A 26,816-nucleotide genomic window follows, 5' to 3' on the forward strand; every position below is an offset into this window, starting at 1 on the left:
GATCGCCAGAAAAAAAAGTCTTTGTTCAGTAGAAATATTTTTCTAAATAATCGGGACTGAACCCCATTCGGATAATTAGAACCAGAAAATGTTCTATTGAAAAAAAATAATTGAGTGTATGTGATGTTACTTAGTTGTAAAATATTTTATTGAAAATGAAATAATAAAGTAAAATTGCAAAATTAAGGAATAATTATTTGAAAATGGGACTGATATTACACCAAAAAAATTATAATTTAAAAATGAATAAATAGAAAAATGAAATAAAAATGAATTATAAAAAAAAATAGTAAACAAATTTTCAGAACTTATAAAAATTCTCCCCGAAACTCAAAAAATCCCCCCTGGAATCTGAAGTAACGGGGGACATTCCCCTTCTAGAAATTGAACCTTATTTCAAACCCTGTTATATATACATTTAATTGAAAGTAACTTGCCTTTGTATTGTGATTGTCAATTTAGCAGTGCATCCCGTATGCTTTGAAGGACCATCCCCAGAAACTATTCTGTCTGTCATGCACACAGCGATAGTTGATTTTGTATTTATTAAATCTCCCTGATTTCGGATATGTTGTTGCAACACGCCAAGTACTTTTTGTATCTTCACTGTGTTGCTGTAACCAGTTCCGTGTATAAAATTAACAAGCATATTTAAAATAAATCTGTATAAGCCAATCAAAAGAGAAGTTAATTCAATTTTTATTAAAACACAAATACAATCTAAAAAATCTTTAACCAAAAAAGGCCCAACATAGCAATTAAGTTAAGAACATGTAAGTACTGGTGGAAAAAACAACAAAACTTAAAGAACAAACTAAACAGAAAATTAATTTTAAAAAATGCTACAAAACATGGGTAAATAAAACTAAGGGTGAATGTGTCCCCCCCCCAAAGGAAGCGAACACCCCCCCCCCACCACCAAAAAAAATCATTGGCATACATGTAAATATATATGTGTGTCTTTGTGTTTTTCAAAAAATAATAGTAATAATAATAATAATAAATAAAAAACTAGAAAGCCTATTGGAGTACTTTTGTAAAAGAGCTGTTCTGACTTACATTTCACACTATATACATGTACTCCCCCCCGAATACTGCATATAATGTTATCTAATTGATATAGTTGTATCAATTAGACCGTTGATTAAATTATTAATTACAACGTTAAACCTTTAGGCACATGAATTTCCACATTTTTTTTAAATTCCAATAATTTAAATCGGCTGTTTTGTCCCTTTAAGAATATCTTTTTTTTTTCGGGAATATCCGCAATTAAATTAAGAAAAAAAATTTTAAAACTTACATTTGCAGCATTTTCATCAGTGATTTCTTTTACTCTGTAAGTTAAATTTTCGTTTTGATCGTTTGTAATATTAATATTTGAATAAGTAAAGCCGGATGATAAGCTATCCATGGTTAAAACTTCAAAAGACACAAGACATTTTTAAAAATAAAGCAAAAAAAATCATGAAAAAGTAGTGGCGCCATCTATTGAGCATGGATGAAATCAAGCCATAGCGTGGATTACAGAATTACCGCTTGGGAACGGTCAATATGCCATTGGAATCAATCAGTTAAAAAATTTACAGTCACAGTTAATCAGCACTCGCTAGCAATGTTCTTCATTTTGCGCATGCGTGTACTAGTTCCGAGAGAGGGGGAAACGTCTCAAGCATGTCGCATCAAGATGTTGCAGCTACGTTTGCTTGTAACATCGCAGCGACGTACTGTTAATAGCGCAGTGTGATGTGACGTGAATGGGACATTGCGACGTCGCTGGAACATCGCTCAGACGAAGTGTGCTATATGGGTACCAGTAAAACAGTTAAGTTACCGAATCGAGTTCAGCCTTGTTACAATAAAACTTTAACTTGCATGTTAAACATTACCAAAACATATTATCAAACCGTGGCGCGAGTTTCATTGTTGAAACACGCGGGTTACTCGATCATCGACAACTATTTGTATGAGGATTAAATTCATATTGCTTATTCTTTTTCTCCTCATTGTAGCAAACTCTCCAGATTTCTGCCGCTAATGATCCCTTTGTGAACTAAAAACTCAATATCTCCTCCTCTTCTTTCTCTCTCTCTCACTCTCTCTCTCTCTCTATATATATATATATGTTTGTGTGTTTATTTGTGTTTGAAAATAAATTGCGTTGCCGACAAACTTGAAAAATTGTACTACAAATATAGATTAATACGATTTTTTTAGTAGGGGGTCCAAAGCCAGATTTTGCGGGAGAGCCGAAAATTTAAAGTTTCCCTACTGGCTCCTCCACTATAGGAGCCTTTTAGATCAAGCTAGCGAACATAAACAAAAAACTTTATCTAATTCTCAAAACAAGTCACTCATACAATCAACAAAATATTGGTTGTATTTCATACTTCTTCAACTTACCTGAACCTGGTATTGAAATAAATACTTCTGAATGCTACGAAAGTAGCATTTGTAAATATAAAAATGGTGGCCCAAGCAGACCGGAAAAACGTCATTTAACTGTACTCCAAACCTCCGAGCCTTTTCATTAATATAATACTCTATAATTTCTGCAGACAAATCTGGCAACAAAATTATAAAATCAATTTAGTAGACGATGCTGAAATGTGCTAAGTGTATAAAAGTATTCATTTCTTTTGTAATTTAATGACTTGAGGTAAATATAATGAGAAATATAAGAAATCGGTGCGGAAATAGGTGACAGTTGAGTTCAGTTTCAACCCTGCTTTTGATTTTAATCGTAATAAAAGTGCAATGGCTGTTAACTGTATATTTTTTAAGCATGCTATGTCTATTTAAACTTTTTAATAATATAAGGAGGCACGAAGTGTATCATGTCCCACCATAAAATGGGTAAGTTTTTCAAAAATATACTTCATTTGTGCACATTTTACGAAGTTATAAGATTTCTCCTCGGCGAGTTTCAAATTATTTTCTGTGAAATAATAATGTTACTTAGTGTGCTTTTTGTAAGCCTGCCATAACTGCGAATTGAACATTGAATTCAACCCTATACATTTATTTACTGTGTGAAAAAGTTTGAGGAAAAAGTATCTTACTATTCTTTTATATATTCTATTCCTTTACTCTTTTAAAATTTGAATATTTATCTAATATTTTTTCTATTTACATCTAATGTTCAAGTGGTATATACTTATAAAAGATGCAAATTTAATTTAAAATATTTTTTAAACTGAAGTGTCCCCTCGTATACTTTTTAAAAATCTTTTTAGCATTTTCCTTAGAAAATTTTAATTAGAATTTTTTTTAATAATAAGAAGTTTTTAGATTGATTCTATCGTAAGCAGGGTTGCCCTATTTTGTCCACCCCGGAAAAAATCGCCTCGGACAAACTATCATTTTGTCCACTTTTTCAGTACACTGAAACTAGTTACAAATTCAAAGTTTGAAAATAACACTGGTAAACAAAGGTTTTGTTACATGAAACATTTATAGTGTTTCTTAAGTAATTTTTGACGCTGATTTCAAATAACCACTTATAATTTTTCCATCACCCACAGTTTTTGTGTAATTATAGGTTTTAAGTTATTTATTTTTCCCATGTTTTTCTATACCATGTTATGATAAAACTAACAGACTGGTAAACAAAGATTTTGTTAAATGAAACATTTATGGTTTTTCTATGAAATATTTTGACGCTGATTTCAAATATTCAATCAGAATTTTCCCTTCAGGCCACGGATTTTGTGTAATCGTAGGTTTTAAGTACTTTATTTTTCCTATATTACGTAATGATAAAAATTCATGTAAAATCTAGTGATGTGCTGGATCACTTAAAAAGTAGATATGCAGATACAGATACGGACCTGGATCATTAGGGTCAAGATCCGCAGATATGGATCTCCAAAATTTATTTTTACCCAATTCAACTATACGAGTGTAAAATTTGTTACGGAAGGTATTCCGTAACAAATTCAGAGTAATGGCAGTTTCTTCAAAAAATGTCAACTGCGGCAAAAATCCAATGAAGACTATGATTTACTCAAAGAAATCTCCGTTAAAGTTGAGGGAGAGTTGGAAGGAATGGGCTAGCGCTGCATTAATGCTTAGATGGAATGTGAAAAATTATTTCTAGTCACTCCGTAGATGTAGGATACAGGAGCAAGAGTGTAAAGCTGCTACTGGACAGGCTAGAAATAATTTTTCGCATTTTATTTCAGCATAAATGCAGCGCAGACCCATTCTACCGAACTTACTCTGACCAACGAAATACAGAGCCAGGGACACCTTTACAAACAGTAAATAAAGAATTTAGTCTAAGTTTTTTTTGAAGGATGCCGAGAAAAACAAAAATGAAGAATAACAGAAACCCCAAATCAATAACAAAAACTAATATTAAATAAAAAATTAAAAAAAGAAAACATGACCCAGAGAGCCGACCTTACGTTAGGATGAATTTCGCGAATCAGATTACACATTTGTTAACAAACATGAACTGACAGGCAGGTAAAATTTTAAAATATCATTGAGCTTTTTCTCTTTATCTTTCGACTATGAAATCACTACCAATCACCAGTAAAAAGGCTTAGAATAGCATTTAAAATTTACTTAACAAGATTATAGCTCCTACTGTATATAAGTTGAAAGTTTCAAATAAATATAAAATGCAGAAAACTTCGTTCTTTCAATTAGGGCCAACATTTTTAACGTACGGGTAAATTTTTACTACCGTAATTGTGAAAAACGTTAAGTCGGTTTTTAATTAATATTTCTCGTAATTAAAGTTCTACAAAAACGAGGCTAAGCTAAGAACACTTTCGATCAAGTCACCTTTTGAATTAAAAATGAATTATCAAAATGGGTTCATCTGTTTAGGAGCTATGATGCCACAAAAAGACACACTGATACACACTTTTAAAACTTATTTCCCCTTCCTTTTTGCTACGGGGGGGGGGGGGGGGGATACAAATTGGCTTTTGAAATGATACTTGGTAATTTAAATGGGGAATAAAACCTAATTTAAACAGAATTTAAGAGTTTTATTCAAATATTAAAAAAATTTTAGAATAGAAATCATCCGTTTAAGATCCGTTAAAAAAGTAACGGATACAGATCTTTATTTTCCCTCAGATATCCACGGCTACGGATATCTGAAACATCTGTGATAAAATCTTGTCATGAAGACAAGATAGATGGTGGAGATAGACAGTCAGGTGTGCTGGTACGGCAGTAGTAACATGGAAGTCAGTCTTAATCGTATCCCATTTTCATGATATACGCTTCCTAAATAAAATAATTTTCTGTAATTTTATATTTGAAAGCAAACATAAAGAATTCATAGATTTTATTCTAAGGAAAATGCTTTAGAAAACTGTAATGGTTGACTCTGTAATGGATATGTTTGTATTTTAATATCAAACAGATGAGACTTGGTTAAATTACTTCATTCAAAACTAGTTTAAAAGCATGATTGGAACACATTGCCTTCGGTATCATTAGCATATTCAGTCGGAATGAAGAAAACCAATAGAGATTTGTAAGTCTTTTTTAGATAAAATTTAGTACAACACATATTATGGGACAATTATTTCTTTGAATTTAATAATGCTGTAGTCACGGTTGCCATAATTAAGAACAGTAAATATGGGACAGGCTTCTAGGAGTGAAAAAGGGAGGGGGGAGGGATATTTTTGAGACGTCTATTCATAATAAATCTGAAAAATTCAATCGCAATGAAGCATTAAACCTCACAAAATGTCGCCTATCAAAGTATAAAAACAGTTTTCATTGCGATTGACGACGCATGCGCAGAGATATATTTTCAGCATGAGTCAATGAGCTAAGAAGCAACATTTGGTTCCTCATGGTCTGCCGCCAAAACAAAAACATACCAACCAAATCAAAAGGAAAATAATTTTTGCGTCTGCTGCCACATGATTTTCTTATTGCTTTTTATTTCATATTTTTTGTTTTACTTAATTTTTCCCCCTTAAAATAATGGCTCGTTCTGTAAAATATTGTTATCAGTCAGAATATGGGACTTTAGCCGTCCCGTATGGAAGTTCCCCAGGATGTGGGACAATTTTTCAAAACACGGGACTGTCCTTGAAATCCGGGACGTCTGGCAACCCTGGCTGTAGTTCTAAAAATAAAGAACTTTTGCACATTTTGAAGAGAAAACGGAAATTTTATCCATTACTCATCCTTTCCTCATCCTATCTGTTACTAGATATCGTCAGATTTATCAGTGTCTGTTACTGGGGGTTGAACCTTTTTTCGAAACAGAGCAAATAACAGGGTTCACACAGGTCATGGAAATCCTGGAAAGTCATGGAAATTTTTTAACACATTTCAATCCTGGAAAAAAGTCATGGAAAAATGTCTTAGGCTAAGAAAGTTACAGTAGCTAAAAAAGTATATCGAAAATTTTGCATGATTTTACAGTAGCGCATATTAAAACAGGAAAATTGAACAATCACAAAAACAAATCTGAATTTTTAAATCCTATTGGCATCCACTTCTGTAGCAGCCACCCACCTTATTTTGCAACGTTATTTCACTGCTTGATTATCACTAAATTTGGATTTACCATTATTTTCATCACTTCTCATGTTTTATATTCTATTGTAGCAAACTTACGCATTCTTGATTTTTCTTTTCCCCCACACCCACTCAAAAATTGCAATTTAATTGCATCCAAGTCCGTTTCAACTACTTCTAAAAACTCGATTATTAAATTTATCAGAGTTTTTCTTAATTTGCTGTAGGTTTTAGAAAAGATAATCAGATAATTAATAGAATACATAATTAGGCGAATCCGGGTATTTTAAACCAGTAGTGTCTAACATATGGCCCACAAAACTAGTCCATGTGACCTGCTGTTATGTTCAATCTCAATAATCAAGCCCTTCTGAATTTTCCAAAACCTATTCATTTATCTGCATTTGAAAATAAGTAAAGTACATTTGAGTCAGAAGATTCATTCACTGCTGAATGGTTTTTCATTATTATCTGGTTTAAAAAAATGAATTTACTAAAGACTGGCTTTACTTTTAAGAACCAAATACTGTCAAATTAGATGGATGATAAGATGCACTGCTGACATTAAAAAGTAACGTTTTTTTATTAATTTAATTTTTAATGCAAATTTGATGAAACTTAGTAATGACTGATTCAACTTTTGTCCCATTCATTATCATTTTGCTCTACTTATTAAGTATTTATTTGAAATTCCAAATAAAAATACAAAAGTGACGACCAGCAACAGGCTCTGGGCCCAGCTAGACTGGTCCTAGTCCATTTACAGCCCCCCGTGAAAATCAATGGCCCTCTTAAAACTATCTACTCCCTTGCTCATTACCACCTCTTCTGGTAAACTGTTCCAAGGTTCCACTACCCTGCTAAAATAATAATTTTTCCTAACATCCATGTTAGCCTGAGATTTAAATAGCTTAAAACAATGACCTCTTGTCCTGTTTTCAGTGCTAAACTTCAGCCCTGTAACATCTTTCATTTTAATAAATTTAAACAACCGAATCATGTCCCCTCGGTCTTTTCTTTGCTCAAGACTGTACATTTTTAGCCTTCTAAGCCTGGAATCATCAGTATATTGCATCTACTGTATTTTCGCTTTACTTAAGTTTATATGATGAAGAAAATAATAGTTTAGTTTTCACAGTTTACACTGATATTTTTTTAATCAAAATTAAGTAAGTGCTTTGATGAGGTGGCATTAATTGCTAATGCTTATTTCAAAAAAAAAAAAAAGCAAGTTTGCTTTTTCTTGTAACAAGGTCATGAAAAGTTTTATGAAGTCATGAAAAAGTCATGGAAATTTTTCATCTGGATAGAGAAGGAAACCTGAAATAAAAATAGAATTAATTTAGAGGATCCTGAAGTAGCATGAGGGAAAAATAGTTTAAAAAGTCTAAATGCATTAAAAGGCTCAGAAAATTGAGTTGACCTGAGAGTGATGTTTTAAGCATGTCTGTTATTGGTGCCTTTACCCTAAGACAAGTTTGAAACCCTGAGTCACCCTACGCAGTTACGAAACTATGCCTGAATATTCAAAAGGGATATATTCTGCACCTGGCCATTAGATATAAAAATCACATTTTGCGGAATTAATTTATTTAAATTTTACAAACAAGCACTTCTTTTTTTGAAGAGAAATATTGATTGTTAAATTTAATGCTGAAAAGTGATTAAAATATTTTCTGCTCCAATTTTTTTATTTTTTACTTTTTCTCCCTTTTAATTTCCTCTTCCATAACAGATTCAATTATTAAAAAAAAAAAAAAAAATAACTGAATCTGTTTTATTATTTGGTATGCTTATTCAGCAGACAAACTGAATATTTGGTTTGACCAAATACTTTAAAGTTTGGAAATGAATTCAATTTTAAATATTGTTGAGAATCTGTAAAGAAACACAAGTTTTTTTTAAATGTAAAGGAAGAAAGTTCAAGTATAGTAGGGGAATGTGGGGCAAAGTGAAAAGGTGAAATATTTACTCTGCATTTAGCGCCACCTATCTGGTAATATTTTAACAATGTAGTTGCACATGTAGTCTATTCCAGTCAGAAAAAAAATACCGCTGAATATTAAAGCATATGATAATACAGGCAATTTTCAAAAATTGAGACTCTTATTGTAACAATTTTTGAAAGTAAAAAATTATTTTTTATTTTATAACAGAGCTCTTGTTATTAACATTTTAAGTATTAATGGAGACCTTCTAATATGCAGTGCAATATTTATTTCATTAATATTAAGCTTATTTGTGTTTTAAATATTTTGCTCAAGTAGTCGAGTACATGCAGGGCAAAGTGGATGGGGCAAAGTGAAATAGCTTATTACGTATTCACTCAATCATTTACAAAAACCCTTATGTATTCATGTATTAATTAATTCATTTCTATTCCTTTCTTTAGTAATTCACTTATTCATTCATTCCCTTATTTTGTTATTATACTCATTCACACTTTTACTCACTCATTTATTTTTCTTCATACATTAATTAATTTAATTATTTGTTTATTGTTTCATTTTCTTTTCATTTATTCATTCAAAATTTTATTTACTGATTCATTTGATAAAAAATACTTTGTACAATCAAATAAAAAACATTTCGTACAATCAAATAAAAAACATTTCATTAGAAAAATATTTCATTTTTCACTATGCCCTATAAACAAAAAAAGTGAAAAATATCCACTATTTTTGAAAACCCAAAATGACTACCAAAAATTTAAAAAAATGTTTCAATGAAAGTTTTATTATAAAATACAATTTTCTTTCTTTTTGCACTGTAATATTCAAAAACAAATTTCCAATTAGTTCATTTTGATGCACTTACCATGGTATAAAATTAATTCAAATTGTCATTAGTGAGTTAATGATTAACCTAACATTAAATGTAGTTTTAACATAAAGTCTCACTCAGACTCTGGTGTTAAGTTTAAATTTTGTCACTTTTAAATTTTTCTGAAATCTTAAAACACATTACATTTGCCCTACTATTAGTAACTCATTTAAACATGAAATAGTAACCAGAAAAAAAAAAATAATAATAAGAAGAAAACCTCATAACCTTTAGTGTTCACAAATTTGCAGTCAGTTAATTGTTATTTTTTTATACATAAAATATGCAGCTAAGAAAAAGCAATTATCATTTCACAAGTATGAAAAGGTGATTAGACATTTACTATAATTTGCTTTGGTGTGATTTTTTTTTGTAAATTTTAAACTAATAATTATACCTAATGTAGATAAATTAAAGATATTAGATATAAGTGTATATACATTTCACAAAAGACAATATATACATCAAAAAAAAAAGTTAGCATAAAATGAAAATAAAATAATAGAGTAAAATAAGTTTAATCTAATAATATTCATTATTAAGCTGAATAATAAGTTGAAGCTTTAACCTAATATTCAATGTTTGGTATTCAATGCATCTCTACGAACTACTCATAAGTCAGGAGTGCCCACCTAGGCAAAATGGGAAGATTGGGCGCCATCAATTGGGCATCGAGAACATTGGGCCCAATGTTCCCGACACCCAATATGTACAGCGCCCAATGTTCCGGGCATTCAAAAGGCTTGGGGCGAAAAGTTCTCAGTGCCCAATGTTCTTGGCACCCAAAATGCTCTCCGCCCAAGGTTCCTGCCGGCCAAAATACTCTGCGCCCTAAGTTCCCGCCGCCCAATGTTCCCATCACCCAATTGAGGGCGCCCAATATTCCTAGCCTGCCACCGAGGCGGGTCATGGCGCAGACTGCACCATTGAAATTTTTGGAGGGGGGGGGGGTGTTTTGAGGGGTATTTTTCTCATTTGAGGGGGGGAGTCTGCAATATTGAGAGGGGGATGCTCCCTCGCCCTTAGAAGGGTGGACACCAATGCATAAGTTTCAATAAAGTTCAAAAAGTTGACTGTTGAAGTTTTTTTTTTTTTTTGACATTTAAACAAGTGATGAAGCTGGTGAAAGTCTTTTGACGGATTTCAATCTTTTTGAAAACGTTTTGGAGAAACAGTAAGTCGGTATAAGATACAAGTTAAAAAGTAATAAATATTCCAAATGCGGTAAAATGTGGAGAAAGTTTAGAGAAATGAGTTCTTTTATTTGATTTGTATGATTATAATAAAAAATCACTACTCATTATCTAATGATAAAAAATAAATTATTCTGGATTAAAATGACACAATTATAATTTTATTTCTGTAGCAAACACCATAGTTCTTCAGTGTGTTTGTTTATACTTTTTTACTTTTTTTGAACACTTTGGTAGAAAATTTGTGTTTAATTTTTAAGTATGAAGCTCTGCATCCAATCCTTTTATTTGCTTGAAAATTTAATTTTGGACATGCCACCTTTCTATTTTGAAAATTTTTGCAACTTTCATACCTGTGATGAAGTTATATTAATAATACACTTTATATTTGTACTGTATAGTTAACTTTGTTTTTTTTTTTTCAATAGGTAAGACAGATGACACTTATGTGATAGCTAAATATGATTATACTGCACAAGGCAGTCAGGAGTTAGACATCAAAAAAGGTGAAAGGCTTATTCTCTTAGACGATAGTAAACACTGGTGGAAAGTTCAGAATGCTAAACACCAATCTGGTTTTGTTCCTTCAAATTATGTCAAACGAGAAAAACCTTCAATATTTGATAGTATCCGGCGCAAAGTAAAGAAAAAGACTGAAGCGAAAATGTCTCCAAATGCATCTCCCATTGCCACAAAGGAAGTGAACGTGGACTCTCCTCGTAACACGTCGGATAAAACTTGTACGTACACCGGTACGTCGGCTATAGTTAAGTACAATTATGAGGCTCAGCAGACCGATGAAGTTTCTCTTTCAAAAGGCACCCGAGTATTAGTGATGGAGAAATCAAATGACGGTTGGTGGAAGGGAGAATGTGACGGCACTGTCGGCTGGTTTCCTTCGAACTACGTCTTGGAAGAGAGTGAGGATGCAAACGACAGTAGTCATAATTATACCCCTGCTGGTTCTGCCAATAATACTCTGCAAGGTGGTGGTTGCTTGGATGTAGTATTGGCTTTGTATTCTTTCACCTCTCAGAATGAAGAAGAGTTAAGTTTCCAGAGGGGTGAACATTTGGAAATAATCGATAGACCAGAAAATGATCCGGACTGGTGGAAAGCTAGAAATCAGCGTAACGAAGTTGGGTTGGTGCCAAAAAACTACGTTCAGGTTGTTTGCCACGGTAATTCTGTGGAAACATATCCTGGCAAAAACTTTCCTCTTTCTAGTAGTGCCGACATTTTAATGGACAATGGCATTTCTAGGAAAGAGACGACCAGTTTGTCGCTCGGAGCGAGTGGCGGGTCACCTGCACTATTCAGGAACAAATTTGGCAGCTTACAGGAACGGCCGGATTTGTCTGGAAAGAGTTGGTATTATGGTAGTATTTCTCGCAGTCAGTGTGATCAAATGCTTGGAGAATATGCAGAAGACGGTGATTTTATTGTACGGGATAGTGAAACAAATGTAAGTACTAATTTTTTTAGAATGCATGCGGTAAGTTTTGAATTTTTTTAAAATAGAAGCAGAAATAAATATTTAATGGGGCGGGGTGATCAGTCAAGTTTTATTCTATCCTAAAACAAATAGTTTCTTGCAATATATAGTATAAAAAAAATGTAACAGCAATCAAATATTATCCCAGTAGTTCCAAGGATGCTAATTTTTAGTTTTGAATGTAACTTTTCAAAAGCCCAATGCTTCTTTGCTTATTGCAGCAAATTTTTTAATCTGAGTATCTACACTTGGGAAGCATTTGATTTTTTGTAAGATTGTTTTATTGTAAGTTTAAATTCCTCTAGCACAAAGTCTATAGCATGTAACGCTTTTAAAAGCCTTTCCATGCAAATGTGCGTAGTTTTAAAAAATACTTCTCATGCAGATTGATGAGCTTTAAACCGTGGCTGAGCACATAATAAACCTATCTTTTTTTTAAAAAAAAGCTATAAATGAAATTGGACATACAGGTTCTGATGCCTTGCCCACTGATGGCTAAAAACCTTAAAACAATAAATCAGCATGTGAAACTTTGAAAAAGCATACTTAACTTTCATGCAAAAAGTTATGCCTGAGTGTATCTATGAGCCCGTCATTAAAAAATTTAGAGTCCTTTAAAGCTATTATTCTCAACATCTGGTTTGCAAATAACTTATAAAAGTTAATCTGTGTCGTTTTTATAGTGTAGTTAAATTTATTAAAGAACTTGCGGATCCATCTCATTTCACCTAATATACTTATGGTGAAAATATTATTTTTATTGTATGTGGGTCCTCTTTGGATTTGAAAGGGTATTGAGTGGTTACAGTGGTAAAAAGTTGAGAACCACTGCATTAAAGCATCAGTTATTTGTATGATAAATAACCCAGGCTGTTTTACCGAAATCATTCCTGTCCCTAAACTCTAATTTTTAAAAATTAAAATTAGAGGCCGCCACTTGCCACGAAGTGACTAAATAAAAAAGTGGCGACTAAAGAAAAGATACTAGTGTAATTTGCCACCCAGTCACTACTCTCTCGAACCTTCACTGTGCTATCAAAAAATTTTAAGCTGTAAGACAACATTTCTCTTAAAAATGAAGTAATTTCCTGTTAATTATACAATTAATGCTGATGCTATTGATTCTTGGTATTAAATTTTATTTAAACTGATAATTTTTTGTTTTAGTAGCAATTTATAACCTAATTTGTTTAATTTTCGTTTACAAAAAAAATTGGCTGACTACAAAAAAGCAAATGGTGACCTATAAATTTGCTTTTGCTTTTCTCAACATTGGCATTTTGTAAAATTTTCCAGTCTTGTCTCTTTATCTTTACTAATTTGCTGAGCTTGTAGAAAGTACAACCTCACAGATTCTCTATTATTTGTTAGTCTTGTGATACAAAATAATTCTATTTTGCATTCTACTTTTTTTCTTTTTTTTTGCTTCATTCCCTCTATAAGATTGCTTTTTCTTTCAATGATAATGACACTGCACAGCAAAAAAAAAAAAAAAACTTTGAAAATGTTTCCACCACACTTGCTATATCAAGAAGTGATAAACAACGAGGGCAGTGCATCTCCAGAAATATAAATGAATTTTAATACTATGCAATTGGCATATTCAATTTCATTTTTAATCGTAAATACATCTGCAAATATAACTTGAAAAAATATAAATAGGGCAATTTTCTTACTGAAGATCTGTGATGTAACACGTATGCAGCATGCAATAGTTTCAAGATTTTTTACATTTTTTTAAAAGTGAAATTTGTTTTGGATATCATTCTCATAGGAGTGAGGTCAATAATCTGGTTTTACACTCAAAAGTGAGGGAAAAAATTATGAAAAAAAAAAGGTATTCTTGATGATGTGAAAAATAGTTTAGGGTGCAATATCTCCCTTTTCCCAGGTTCCCTTTCCTGCTGTAAAATGTTTCCAGGGTTCGTACGCTCCTTCAAAACTCCTTCAATACTCCTTCATTTAGGAAATTTTTTTGAAGGGCCCTTCAAACTCCTTCATTTTGGTTTTAATTCCTTCAAAACTCCTTCTTTTTAGATCAAGATTACGAGACTATGTTCCTCTACGACAGTAATTTAAAATACTTCAATCGACAACTTAACTTCGTAACAAGGGCGAAGGTATAAAAGCGATTTTAATGTAATAATTTGATATATATTTATTTTTATAAAGATGTGATTTATAAATTGGTTATAGCAGTCAAAAAAGTTAGTGTAATACGTGAAAATATTATTAGATGACAAAGACATTCATAAGTGAAGTAAGTCATGCTTAAATGTAGTTTGGCTATCTTTTCAAGTTTTATGATCATTGCTTTTCCCTCCACCTCTCTCAGCAGCAAAAGTCAGTTTGTTTAATTAGTATTTAAACATTCAAAAATACATAAGTAGATGTACTATATATTAAGTGATTGTGTTAAAAAAGCAAATGTTTAGTAAATCATAGTTTTGACATTGTAAAAAGAGTCATCCACAAGTGATGTCATGCCTTGAGAGGGAGCCGGGCTCATGAAATTGCTACATAGAAAACAGTGAGGGTGCCAAAAAGTGACATCACACATATAACAGTATGTTAAGAAAAAATTTGACATGTGACAATGGAAGGAGTAAGGTGAAGTGTGACAAAGAGGGAAGGAGGTCAAATCTGTTAAAAAAAGTGACAACATTTAAGGATAGCTCAAAAGTACTCTTTCAAAATCTCATTTTACTCCTTCAAAACTCCTCCAAAACTCCTCCATTGTATTTCTGAAGTTTACTTTTAGTTTATGTAGTTTTGGTTATAATTTGCAGTTTAAATATGAAAGACCACCGAGGGAAAACGATCGTAGTCCTCCACACTCAATATTTCCCTATATTAAGTTTTTAACATTAGAAAATTCCAATCTTTTCCTTTTTAACAACTTGGTAACTTATAATCTTTTTCACTTGAATGGTACAACTAATTATTATCTGTATACCAGTTCTCGTGGTAACCTGAATTTGGTAGAAAAATGAAACTGATTGCCCCATTGTCCATCATATGCTATTTTTAAAGGCAAAATAAGCAAAATTTAAATTTCGAGAACATATGTATTTTGTTTCCTTTAATAGAAAATATTTGAAAATATAAATCAATCACTTAATATGCTAAATTGAAATACTTTTAGATATTTTATGTGTATATTTGTTTCTTTTATTAATTAGGTACTTTTGCTTTATTGTGATCTACACATTAATATGACGTGTGATTGCTTTAGTTTATCTGTAACAATGAATGTTTTAGGTCGGTGATTACTCGATATCATTGAAAGCTGCAGCTAGGAATAAGCACTTTCGGGTACATGTGGAAGGCAAAGTGTTTTGCATTGGGCAACGAAGGTTCGACACCTTGGATGATCTGGTGGAACATTACAAGCGAGCTCCAATATATACTAGTCCTCGAGGTGACAAGTTGTTCTTAATAAAACCGTTTCAAAAATCTGCAAAATCGTAATACAATTTGGTACACCTGCTTGGATTGAAACATCTGTTATGTCAAAGCTTCGTAAAGGAGAAAAAGTCTAGGCATGTTTTGTCTACTCTCTTAAAAAGACTTACCTTAGATGACCAGTGCCATTCGTAAAAGCTGTTCAGAGAATGCCTTGTTTAAGCTCTACCCTCTTTGCCAAGAAGTGCCTTTATTTAATTGTGTTTTCCTTTTAAAATAATGTTATGCTACTACTGATCTGTTCTGATAAGCATGCATTGCCTGTGGGATCATGAAGTACATAATTTTTAAAAATTTATGATGTGTTGCATAAAGCTTTGTTTTCCCATTTTTTGTAGTGCACTATGATAATTATGATTCAATGTAGAAATAATGTAAATCAGTGTGGAGTAATGTGTATGGTGTTATATCAAAATCAAGTCTTAAAGTGGAAAATTTGATGACAACTGTAAGTACGGTGTAAATTTTAATGATTACTGCAATTTCGTTCTTATAGAATATCCAAAACATGCTATTTACTTTTTAAAAAAATAAATAATTTAAAAAAAAGAAATAAAGAAAACGTTTTAAATTCTTTTTGTAAAGAATAAAATGCACACTATCAAAAAGGAAATAAGAGAATTTTTGCAGCAATAAAGTTTGTCTGCTCAATAATAAAATAAATAAATAAAATAAATATAATTATTCTATTTCAACTTTTTTTAAATTTATCATTTGCCAGATTTAACTTAATTTTATTTTCTACGTTTTTTAACAATGAATTAAAACAAAAATAATATTCAATTTTTTAAAATTGCATTATATCAAAACCGTGTAGTATAATGTTCGACGTTTCTACCATGTTATAGTAGTCTCAAATTTTGATCCGTGTGATATTGAAGCCGTGTCGTGCAAGTACGGTGTTATATAAGGGACGACTGTACTTTACATTATTACACATAACGGTTCCTTATATACAAATATGTAAAAATTAAAATAAAGGAGAGTTTAAAATCCTGAAAATAAAATACAAATACATTCATAAAAATGTCACACCTTGTGCTAATGGATTGAACTGATTGCAACACCCTTTACTTATGTTTAGCGGATGCATATTTTTGCATTGTTATTTTTAATTTCAAAGTTTTTTATTTATTCAGAAAGTTATTATAATTGAAACATATTGTCATAGTGTACAAAAAGCTTATTTTATTTTTCATTTAAATATTATTTATTTGTTTATTTTATGGATGAGTTACAATCTTGGGCCTTAAGTTATTGTAAGTTTTGCTTCATTAAGCAAATAAGTGCATTTTATGAATTTTTTTCTTTTATTTTTTCATATTTTAAAATATGCTTGTTTTGTTTTATTGCGATTAGATAGTCGTTTGAATACATAAACTTAATTGGAACATAACTAATTTTTACGTACAATTCCTTAATTATATGTTTGATGTTTTTAGATCATGATCTGATAGAGCAGTATGCATGAAATCGTTTTTTATGTAAATCAAATGGCACTTCATGTCCTTGGTTGTGTATAACATTTGTAACATGATTGTTCAATGTGTAATTCATATATTGGTGTTTGAAACTGCAATTTGTTTTTAAGAAATACTGAATTACTCTGCTGAAGTTCCAAGTTTATACTCAAGAGCTTAATGTCAAACTGCTGTAATCAGCAAATTATATGTGAGCCTTAATCTGTATCTTGTATCTAGCTGGTGTATAATGTTTAAATTTCTTGTAAATTTTGTAATTTTCTTCCTAATTTTGTGCAGTTTCATTTATTTAAAAATATAAAAATATACTATTTTAAAAATTATTCAATATATTCAATTAGTGTACATTATCTATTTATATGGTAAGCATTTCCAATTTACCATTAATTTATACTAGCATGATTATCAATCAAAACGTTTTGGGTCCTGTATTTTCTAAAAAGATTACCAATTAAGACTACTAAGTAAACATTTTTCTCTCCAATAATAACAAAATAGTTTTTTAACATTCAGAAGGCCGAAAATCCGTTAACATATGAAACCGCCAGAAATGGTTAAAATGATCGTTCTTTAAAACAAGCATTAAATCATAGTCAACCTTGAAATATTTAACTAAAATATGTAGGAAATATATTTCAGCATGTTTCATGTAGGTACACTCAGTTCGAATTTAATAGGGGAAAAGTCTCATGCATTAGAAAACAAAAAAAAGTTCTAAAACTATGTACTTGTGCTTTGAAATAAGAATGGCTAAAGATCACCCTCTCAAAGTTATGACTTTTCACAGCAATTCAAAAAAAAAAAAAAAACATAATCAATGGTCATTTAGACCATTATTGGCTATTCAAGGTATATTCCAAATTTACATAGCATCAAAAAGAGATTAACTGGTAAAAAATTTTTTGTAGAAGATGTTTATTAGTTAAAAAAAAAAAAGAAAGGGGATCAATCAAAACCAAAACATTTTAAATGCTTCTACACAGGGCCCCACCAAGCCTGATTGGCACCATCGTGCAAATGTCTTTTTAGCGCCTTTATGATCTCGAAATTATTCCGAGTTCAGCAGCTCCTCTGATAATCTAATAATGCGTTTTGGATGAAGAAAATATTTTTATATCTAAGTTAGTTTTTTTTTTTTTGGTGGGGGGAGGACAAATTGAAAAAATATCTCTTTTAATAAGAGGGGGTCTGAGGGTTCTCGGAAAATTTTTGAAACTTTAGACAGGTCTTTGGTGATGTTATAGGAGAAAAAGGTAGAAAGGGCTCTGCGGAAATTTATAGAAGTTGAAGCCTTAAAACGTGATTATAGGCCATATTTATTGATGTTAGAATAAGGAATGGAACTCTGGGATACTACTCGATCGTTTTTTTTTTTTTTGAAAATAGAAATCAATTTTTCTTTTATCCCCTTCAATTTTTGAAATTGAACTTCCAAAAACACAATTGTGGACAATTTTTTAATTTTTTACAAGAAGAGAATTTTGGAGCTCCCTCCCCTGGAAAATTTTTTCAAAATTAAAGTCCTAAAATCTTAAGCAGTATTCTATGATATTAGGAGAAGTCGTTCATAGACTATTCTAACTTAAGTTTTTCGTAAGTCATGTTTTAAAAACCCAATTTTTGATGATATTTAAGAAAGGAGGTTCAGAGGCCCTTTCCCGAATAGTTTCTGAAATCAATGTCTTAAAGGCGTAATTGTAGGATTATATTTGGTAACATTAGGGCCGGCATTCTTTCGAAATTGAATCTCTAAAAATGCAATTTCAAATGATTTTCGAACTCAGTTTCAAGTGATGATGTTTCATATTCAGGTGCTTTCATGAATTTGAAGATCTGAAAATGAAATTCGAGATGCTCCATAATGCTTTGGTGGGGGAGGGGGCGAGGAGAGATTCAGAGGAGTAGTGTTTTGAAAACTTATTTTCAGGCAAACTAGAAAAAAGGAAATTAATAAGGAAAAAAGGCAAGAAACAGGACGGAGGGGAAGTAGCTGACCAATTAGCTGAAAGTATTGAGAATTTTTAACTCAAAGATCTCTTTTTAAAAGAAATTAGTTTTATCCCAACATCATTATTTTTTCCTTTTTAAAACCACTTTGTTTTCCAAAAAAGCATCCCCCCCCCTTCAATAGTAAAACATTTTGAAAAACATTCAACTAAGCATTCTGGAGGTGAGGGGGCGCTGAGCAGTATAACAAGAGGGGTGCCCTGTGGATCCCCCCCCCTCTGGTTGCGTTACGAAACAGGAGGGTACTAATCATATTTCTAAGTTGAAACATAATATTGCAGAGGTTATTCCACCTTAAAACAGAAATGAAACTTGCTGGTAAAACGAAAAATTCTGAAATACGAAATCGTCAAAAAGGCATTGAATTAAACATCCAAAACAAACACATTGTCCAAAGCTCTTTAATTTAATGCACAAATAGTTGAAGAAAAAGGGGGTGGAGGAATTGAGTAATTATGGTCAAGTCGTTACTTGTCGGAATTAAAAAGTCAATCTAAATTATTGTGTACAATATATGCATATTATGCACAAGTAAATAATATGCAAATGTGCTTACCGTATTTTTTAATGTATAATAACATGATGCAGTGGAATTATCACGAACAATAGTTAAGAATCACAAAAAGACATATTGCATGAATTATAACACATTCACTGCATGAACCAAAATGTGGAATAGCAAATTTCTTGCACTGTTTCGTATGCTCAACCTTGTGAAGTTATAGACATACCAAAATAACATTCATGGCTCCACATATGAAGAAAAATGCTAATGTATGCATTAATTGGCATCATGTGTTTTCAGTGTAAAAGATTGCACACAACAAGGAAGTAATTGTTCCTTATAGATACGCAGCAAGGAGGATTGCTTGTTTTAATGAGCAGTGTAATTTCAGCTCTACTTTTGTAGATATAATAAAAAGTTGAATTTTATTTTTTTGGTGGGAAATCCCCCCCCCCCCCCATTTGGAGCATTTCTATTTGGAAGAGCTTGGTGCCTTTTTGACTCTGGCGCCGTCGTGCTTCGCACGACCTTGCACATCGGAGCAGCCCTGCTTCTACACTAAAAATGACCAATCTGGTCTTTCTAATGTTAAGGAAATGTTGATTTTTTGTTCTTTGACACAACTTAGGTAGGAATTAAAATGGTTCAGTGATATGCAAATTATTTGAAAGTAGGAATATCCTTTATTACACATAAGAAGTTTGTGTTTATAACTGCACATTGAATTGTGTTAATTTTAACATTAATCGGGGATAAATAATTATTTTCCAGTTCTAAAATATAATTTAGAAAGTATTTTATAAGTCTGTGGTATTTCTGGAATTGATGATGACCGGGGATATTAATTTTTCACCTTCCTCAGACTAATTTTAAAATTGAGTGTATGTACAATATTTGACTAGTAGCCAACCAGTTCCAAAATGGTGATACCAGTTTATTTTGCTATTATAGAATTATTATATTTAAGGAAATGCATACCTATATCCCAAATGAAACAATAAGTATTATCAGTGATTCATGTTTCGTCATTAATTCTATCATACTTTTCAATATCAGAACAAGAGTAATTTTATAATTCAAAATAACACTGAAAAAAAGAAGTTATTTTATTTATCTTAGAAAAAAAGCACCTAGTTAATTTGTTCCAAGTGGTACTTATTTTGTTACAATTGTTGAATGAAGTATTGTGTAAATATAAATTTCAATGAAAAAAGATTGGAAATATTTCAGACATACTTTGCTCTAACTTCAACATTCTTTCAATGCATAAACTATACAATATTTTGTAAGACATGATGCAGCTTATAATTTTTTTTCTCATTCTTTCTTTTTTTATGAAATGTGTGTTGTGTAAAGTTCAAATTTATGCATTTCATGTGCCTGGATCTTGAACTTATAAACTTTGAATCATTCATTGGGTGTTGATTGAAATGATATAAGATATAACCTATGAAGAGAAAAGGTATTTTATTAAACACTCAGTAATTTTATTATATTTTCACGTTTAATCAGGGGTGCCCACCTAAGAGGTCTCATGGCGCAGACTGCGGCATTGAAAATTTTTAGGGGAGTTGTTTTGAGGGGTATTTTTTCCTTTTTGATGAGGGGGGCTCCTGCTATTTGGGGAAGGGGGCTTTTGCGATATTTAAGGGATGCACCCTTGCTCTTGGGGCCCCCCTGGTTAAATTGCTGTTAAAAGTAAATAACTACTAAATTAAATAACATGGATTTATACTTGGAGTGATTTTCATGAATAAATGTATAATGGGTTTTAAAAAATGTTTTTTTGAAGTTATAATTGTTTGACGTTGGTTAGTTTGTAAAGTACTATGTGTTCTTTGTTTTGTCTGTTTATTTTTTTACTGAGTTAAGCAAGTAACCTAAAACATGCTTTTATATTTTGGTGTCTAATTGTTCATCTTGGTTTTTGTCTGTAATTCTCTAAAACATAAGGAATGATTATTACCAAGTTTTTGTAGATAAGGTAGCTCTCTATAAGCTGTGTGATTCAGGTAGCTTCTTTAGGGTTAATTTATGTTTTATTCCACTAGTCATTTTCAAACTCTTATTTATGTTCTTAACTGCAAAACTTTCCCTCAAACTGTGTGTTATCTGGAATAATATAAAGCATGTAATAAAATTAGCTTTTTATATTTATCAAAAATTTATCTGTATTTAACTAGAAAATATGTTATGAGTTTAGAATTTTAAATTTGTTATGTAAAGAACTGTGATATTTTAATTCATTTATTTTATATGCATACTGACATGTAGCTTTTATAGCTGCAAAAATTTGCGATCTGAAATGTGTTGTGAATGTAATTTTACTACTTTTACTGTAGTGTTCCAGTGTAGCTGCATTCAAAAATCTTCTATTATGTAAATCTTATATGCAAATTTGTGCACGAGGCAAAAAAAAGTGATAGAATAATAATTTATTTCAAGGAGTTTGTATTGACTTATTTTAATTTATTTACACCAGTGTTGTTGTTGGAAAGGGGGGGGGGGGGTCAAAATATTTGATTTTTCATTGCAAATATAATGCAAATGTAATGTAGTTTCGATTCACCTTTTCTTTTGGGGAGTTCTCCCAAACATTTTTTTTTCTTTCAACTACAGCACTTATTTACTGTCACAAAAGTTACAAAACACGTACATTACCCCGCATTATCCAGTATGCCGGAAAAATGCGAAGTTTACCAGCATGCCGGATAATTCAAGGTTTATTTTGCAACAAAACAGAAGTAGATTTCCCCATTCAGTTCCAATCAGAAAGCAAACCACTGTAAGGAAAAAATAAATAAATCCCGAAAGTAACCTTCTTTTGTGTTAAACTGTGAGCTTTTAAAAGTGCTCAGCTTATTAACTTTAAGTGGAAGCTCAACCAGGACGTATGATACTTCTAGAAAAAACACATTTATCTTGTGCAACATCATGAAGAGCCAAATTTAAAAAGTAACTTGTTTATTATGGTTATGATATTTACAATGACATGTTAAACATATTGAGCTATGATAATCGTGGCAAGAGTAGTAAGCCGAAGCTATGGGCAAAAACGGACAGACTCAACTGAGCTGCCGAAAGAAACAACCAAGTCTGACTTGGGTTGAAATTGAAAGGGAAGAGAATGAGACAAAGTGCCGGGAGCTTAAATGCTACCGGAAAATTGCATATTCTGCTGACGCTATCTCGTTGCAAGAAGGAAAGAACGAATGAGAAAAACTAATGCAAATTAAGGTTGCCAACACTTTTGGAAAATAATTTACCTCCTTTCGTAACATTTCGAATAAAATGTGTATTGCGTATAATATGTACTTGTTATTTAGAAGGATTAACATTCTGGGCCCATTCAAATTTTGCAGGGTTCCTTGATTCAGAAAATAATGGACTGCTGATCCTTCTATTCTGCTTTTGAATGTATGATTTGTCTTACCTGAGTAAGATTATAAAACTATTTCAATAGTGTAGTTATTCAGTAGTACTTAATAGCATTCCAAACTACTGAGTTTATTTATATATATATTTAGTTTTTTCGGTTTTTACGCAGTCTGTTTTTTTTAAATTTAATAATTTTTTATTCTGTTAATTTCAGTTTGGAAATACTGGATTGTTTTCCAAATGACTCATCCATCTTGTCCGAAGTAGAAAGACTTTTTTTCGGATCAGAAATTTTTGACGGGCAAGGCAATCGCGATTATGATGCAGAAAGCGAAAAGGAAACTCCCATTAACACCTACTTTTTTTAATGCTTTACATGGCCTGGAAACTAAAATCATATCTATATGAAAAATTATCATATAAGCTTTGTGCTACATTATGATTAAAGTGAAAAACAACGTAAATAAAGCACAAATATTGGAGTAGATACAGCATATAGCTATTTCAAGGCTACAATGGAGCCTCTTCATCAGTGCAAAGAGCTCACCAACACAACCAACAGTCTCGAGAGAACTGACAAGAACCAAGTGGACACCGGTATTTATACTAAAGAGGGCCAACCAATAAGGATACAGGAACAAGACATCAAACAACCAATCAGCGAACAGCATGTACACACAAATCATATCCCCTGCAGCAGGCTATAAATGACACAGTATTTTTTTCTCTTCATAGAGTTGAAAGAGAGCTATTTCGAATCATTTATCAAAGAAATTGTCAAACACCTATTACTCAGTACTTTAAAATTTCAAATTATCTTGTGTGTAATAAGTCATGGAATGCTGAATGAAAAGTGTACACTTTATACTTATGGGTGTTTTAATGCAGTTGCTTATTAAGGCTTTCAGATGACACAAGTGAAATTTTTTTCGCACCCCGATATTACGAATAATCCCGATTAACGTATAAAAGTTTCGGTCCCTATGATTTCGTTAAATCGAGGTCCGACTGTATTTGTGAAAAATTTGTCGGCAGATTTTGTGTAAAACATCGCAGCATATGTGTCTCTGTGGCCTATAAGAGATGCAAACGTACAACTGAGATTTGATTAATACAGTAAGCTCCCGATTATCGGTGGTATAAGGCGGCACGGTAACCGCGAATAAGCAAATTCGCTGATAATTACCCGCAAAATCGTGGATAAATATGGTAAAAACGGTATTAGTGTATGCAAGTCGCCCAATCCAAAGTTGCGGGTGTGACATTTACACTAACTAAATTAGTCATCAGCAAAAATATTTTAGAGTATAGATTTCAATTTCTAGATTTTTCAATAAAGACTACTTGCAGGCAGGGCTGTGGAGTCGGAGTCGGATAGATTTTGGGGTAAAGGAGTCGGAGTCGGAGTTGTTCAAAAACATGCCGACTCCGACTCCAGGCTTCTTATTTTCTTTCCTTTTCACTGATTCTTCTTGCATTTTTTAAAAACTGACTACCAATTGGTTCGATTACATGTATAAAAAGATACTAATGTGATACAATTACAGCCGTTATGGCAATCAGCTAGCTTGAAGTGCTTACCGAACTTTCTGTAGCCGTCCCCTAGTTTGCTTGCTTTTGAACTTAACTAATAGCAACTGTCAGCAAACGATTTTGTTGCCTAACATTTTCAATTAATCACTTTCAAATAAAAATAGAAATACAGTGTTTTGTTCGATCTCAGTTATAAAATAGTAAAAGAAATGTAACAAATTAGTAAGTCGAGGCCCGTAGCTAAGGTTAAAACGTTTAAGGGTGATCGGCAAATTCAAAAAAGTTATGCCGCGAAAGCATGAATCCAAAAGATCTGATGAAATAATCTCATGTTTTTTTTTTCTTTTTTACGACTCTTTCTATAAGCTTAGTTCTCACTAAAAAGTATGGAACAAAATAAGTGTAAATGATTTCTTGATTACAACACTCAATAATAGCAGCTAATCTTAAAATCTTCATATTAAGGTTAATTTTAAAGCAGCCAATAAAATTTAAATTAAAAATTTAGCGAAGAAGAAATATAGGTATAGTAAAAGCTATTCGTATAAATTTGTATACCACCGTATTTTGTGTAAAATTAGCTCCTGACGTATATGTGCCCTATTTTCGCTGAAATTTTATTGATGAAATATAATTTAAAATATATTCGCGAAAATTTTCAGAATTAAAATATTTATATTTTTTTATAAACTCTGAAATTAACTTGTGGTGTCATCTACCAGATGGGTGTCACCCGGGGCAACCACGCCCTCTCAAGAACTGGGATTTAGAAAAAAAGCTTTTTTTCTCTCAAGTTACAGCTTTCAAAAATTGAAAGCACACGATTTGATCAATATCAATTTGTTAAACATTAAAGGCGGGGGGGGGGGGGGGGCAAATTACAGATAATCCTTTTCAAATTTTTTAAAAGGGATTTTTATGTCATCTCACTTTTTAACTCGTAACTATTGGAAAATTTGATTTTTAAATTGAATTTCTAACGTTGTATGCGTCTTAGGTTTACAATAAAAAACAAAATGCGAAATTTTCATAAAAAGGAATTAATATTTAAATCTCTTTTTAGAGGTTTCTCCCCTTCCCCTGAAGGGAGAGAGGGAGTTGAAAAAATAAAATTAAAAATATAAAATAAATACGGAGTCGGAGTTGGAGTCGGGCGTTTCAAAATCCAGGAGTCGGGGTCGGAGTCGGCCATTTTCCTTCCGACTCCGCAGCCCTGCTTGCAGGTACATTGATTCCAATTTGCAGGTTGAATGATATTTTATTTATTTTTTTAAAAAATTGATTTCTACCCTTTGCGGGTGTGACATAAAAAGGACATGCATTTTCACCTTGTGATCAAAACATTCAAAACTCTGAGTTATATCAACCGATCGAACTGTTTTTTTCTTTAAATGTTAGACAGTAATACTCAATTAATTATTCTATAAAAAAATTTAAATACTCACTCAATTATTTTCACTGTAAAAAATATTCAAAGTTGCCGTTGCGGGGGTGATACCCCGTTGTGAGTGTAACTTGTGTGGCCAATAAAATAACATACACAAATAATTATCAATCAGACATTTTATGATTAGCACAGTAATAAATAAGAGAAACTGCAAATAACTAAGGAACATTTTTTTTACATAAATCTCATTTCCAATCTAGAATTGATGATTTCAGGGGGGTGTTAGTTTTCTTATTACAACGTTGTTTCTTTCGTGATATGTCTGGCTGATTGGGCCAGATGTATACATGTTCTGAAGTTTTTTTTCCAAGTATTCTACTTGTATGTTTTCTCCATCTATTTTCTTGATTTGACCAGTAAAATTTTCATTTTTGTTTTTTGGAGGTAGAAAACTGATTCTAAAAAATCTCCAATGGCATTTATATTACCAAGGGAGATCGTTTCCAATTGAGGCAGTAATGAAACTATCTTCAGTGCACTTTCTGCAGTTAGTGCCCCTTGAATTGTACCTATATTGATCGGTACAACATGGTGTACCGATTGTAAGTTTGGTACAGCGTGTACATGGCGGCAGCGTGCCTCAAGCATTTTTACAGCATCTTCTGTGATGTCGCTCTCCGTAGAATAAAGTACTCTGATTTTTTTAAAAGCCTTTTCTGCTCAAATAGCAAAATCTAATACAGAATTAATTGACTGTTGCTCTATGCTGTAGAACGACAAGTGACACCATTTATTTATTTACTAGCTGCATTGCCCGTCTTCGCCCGGTCTACCTTGAAAATAAAAATTGTGTCAAGTGACGTATATTCAGGAATCATGTAAAATTTCCCTTAAAAACAATGACGACAAATATCAAAATACTTTTAAAAAATTCAATCGAAAAAGATTTATTCAAAAAGCGTAACCATGGAAACACAAAATAAAATAAATTTAAGGAATTAAAATGCGAAAGAAAATGGTTAACAATTTGAACGGATATGAGATT

General features: G+C 31.9%; 1 protein-coding gene across 1 annotated transcript; it reads left to right on the forward strand.

Annotated features, from left to right (window-relative positions):
• The first annotated feature begins 2,733 nt into the window (after positions 1-2,733).
• LOC129234454 (cytoplasmic protein NCK2-like) lies at positions 2,734-17,873 on the forward strand. Its single transcript, XM_054868457.1, has 3 exons — positions 2,734-2,856; positions 10,949-11,985; positions 15,277-17,873. Exons 1-3 carry the CDS (start codon positions 2,838-2,840, stop codon positions 15,484-15,486), a joined length of 1,266 nt encoding a protein of 421 aa, XP_054724432.1. The 5' UTR covers positions 2,734-2,837; the 3' UTR covers positions 15,487-17,873.
• The last annotated feature ends 8,943 nt before the right edge of the window (positions 17,874-26,816 follow it).

This window comes from Uloborus diversus, chromosome 1, assembly GCF_026930045.1.
Source record: "Uloborus diversus isolate 005 chromosome 1, Udiv.v.3.1, whole genome shotgun sequence".
Classification (NCBI taxonomy): Eukaryota; Metazoa; Arthropoda; class Arachnida; order Araneae; family Uloboridae; genus Uloborus; species Uloborus diversus.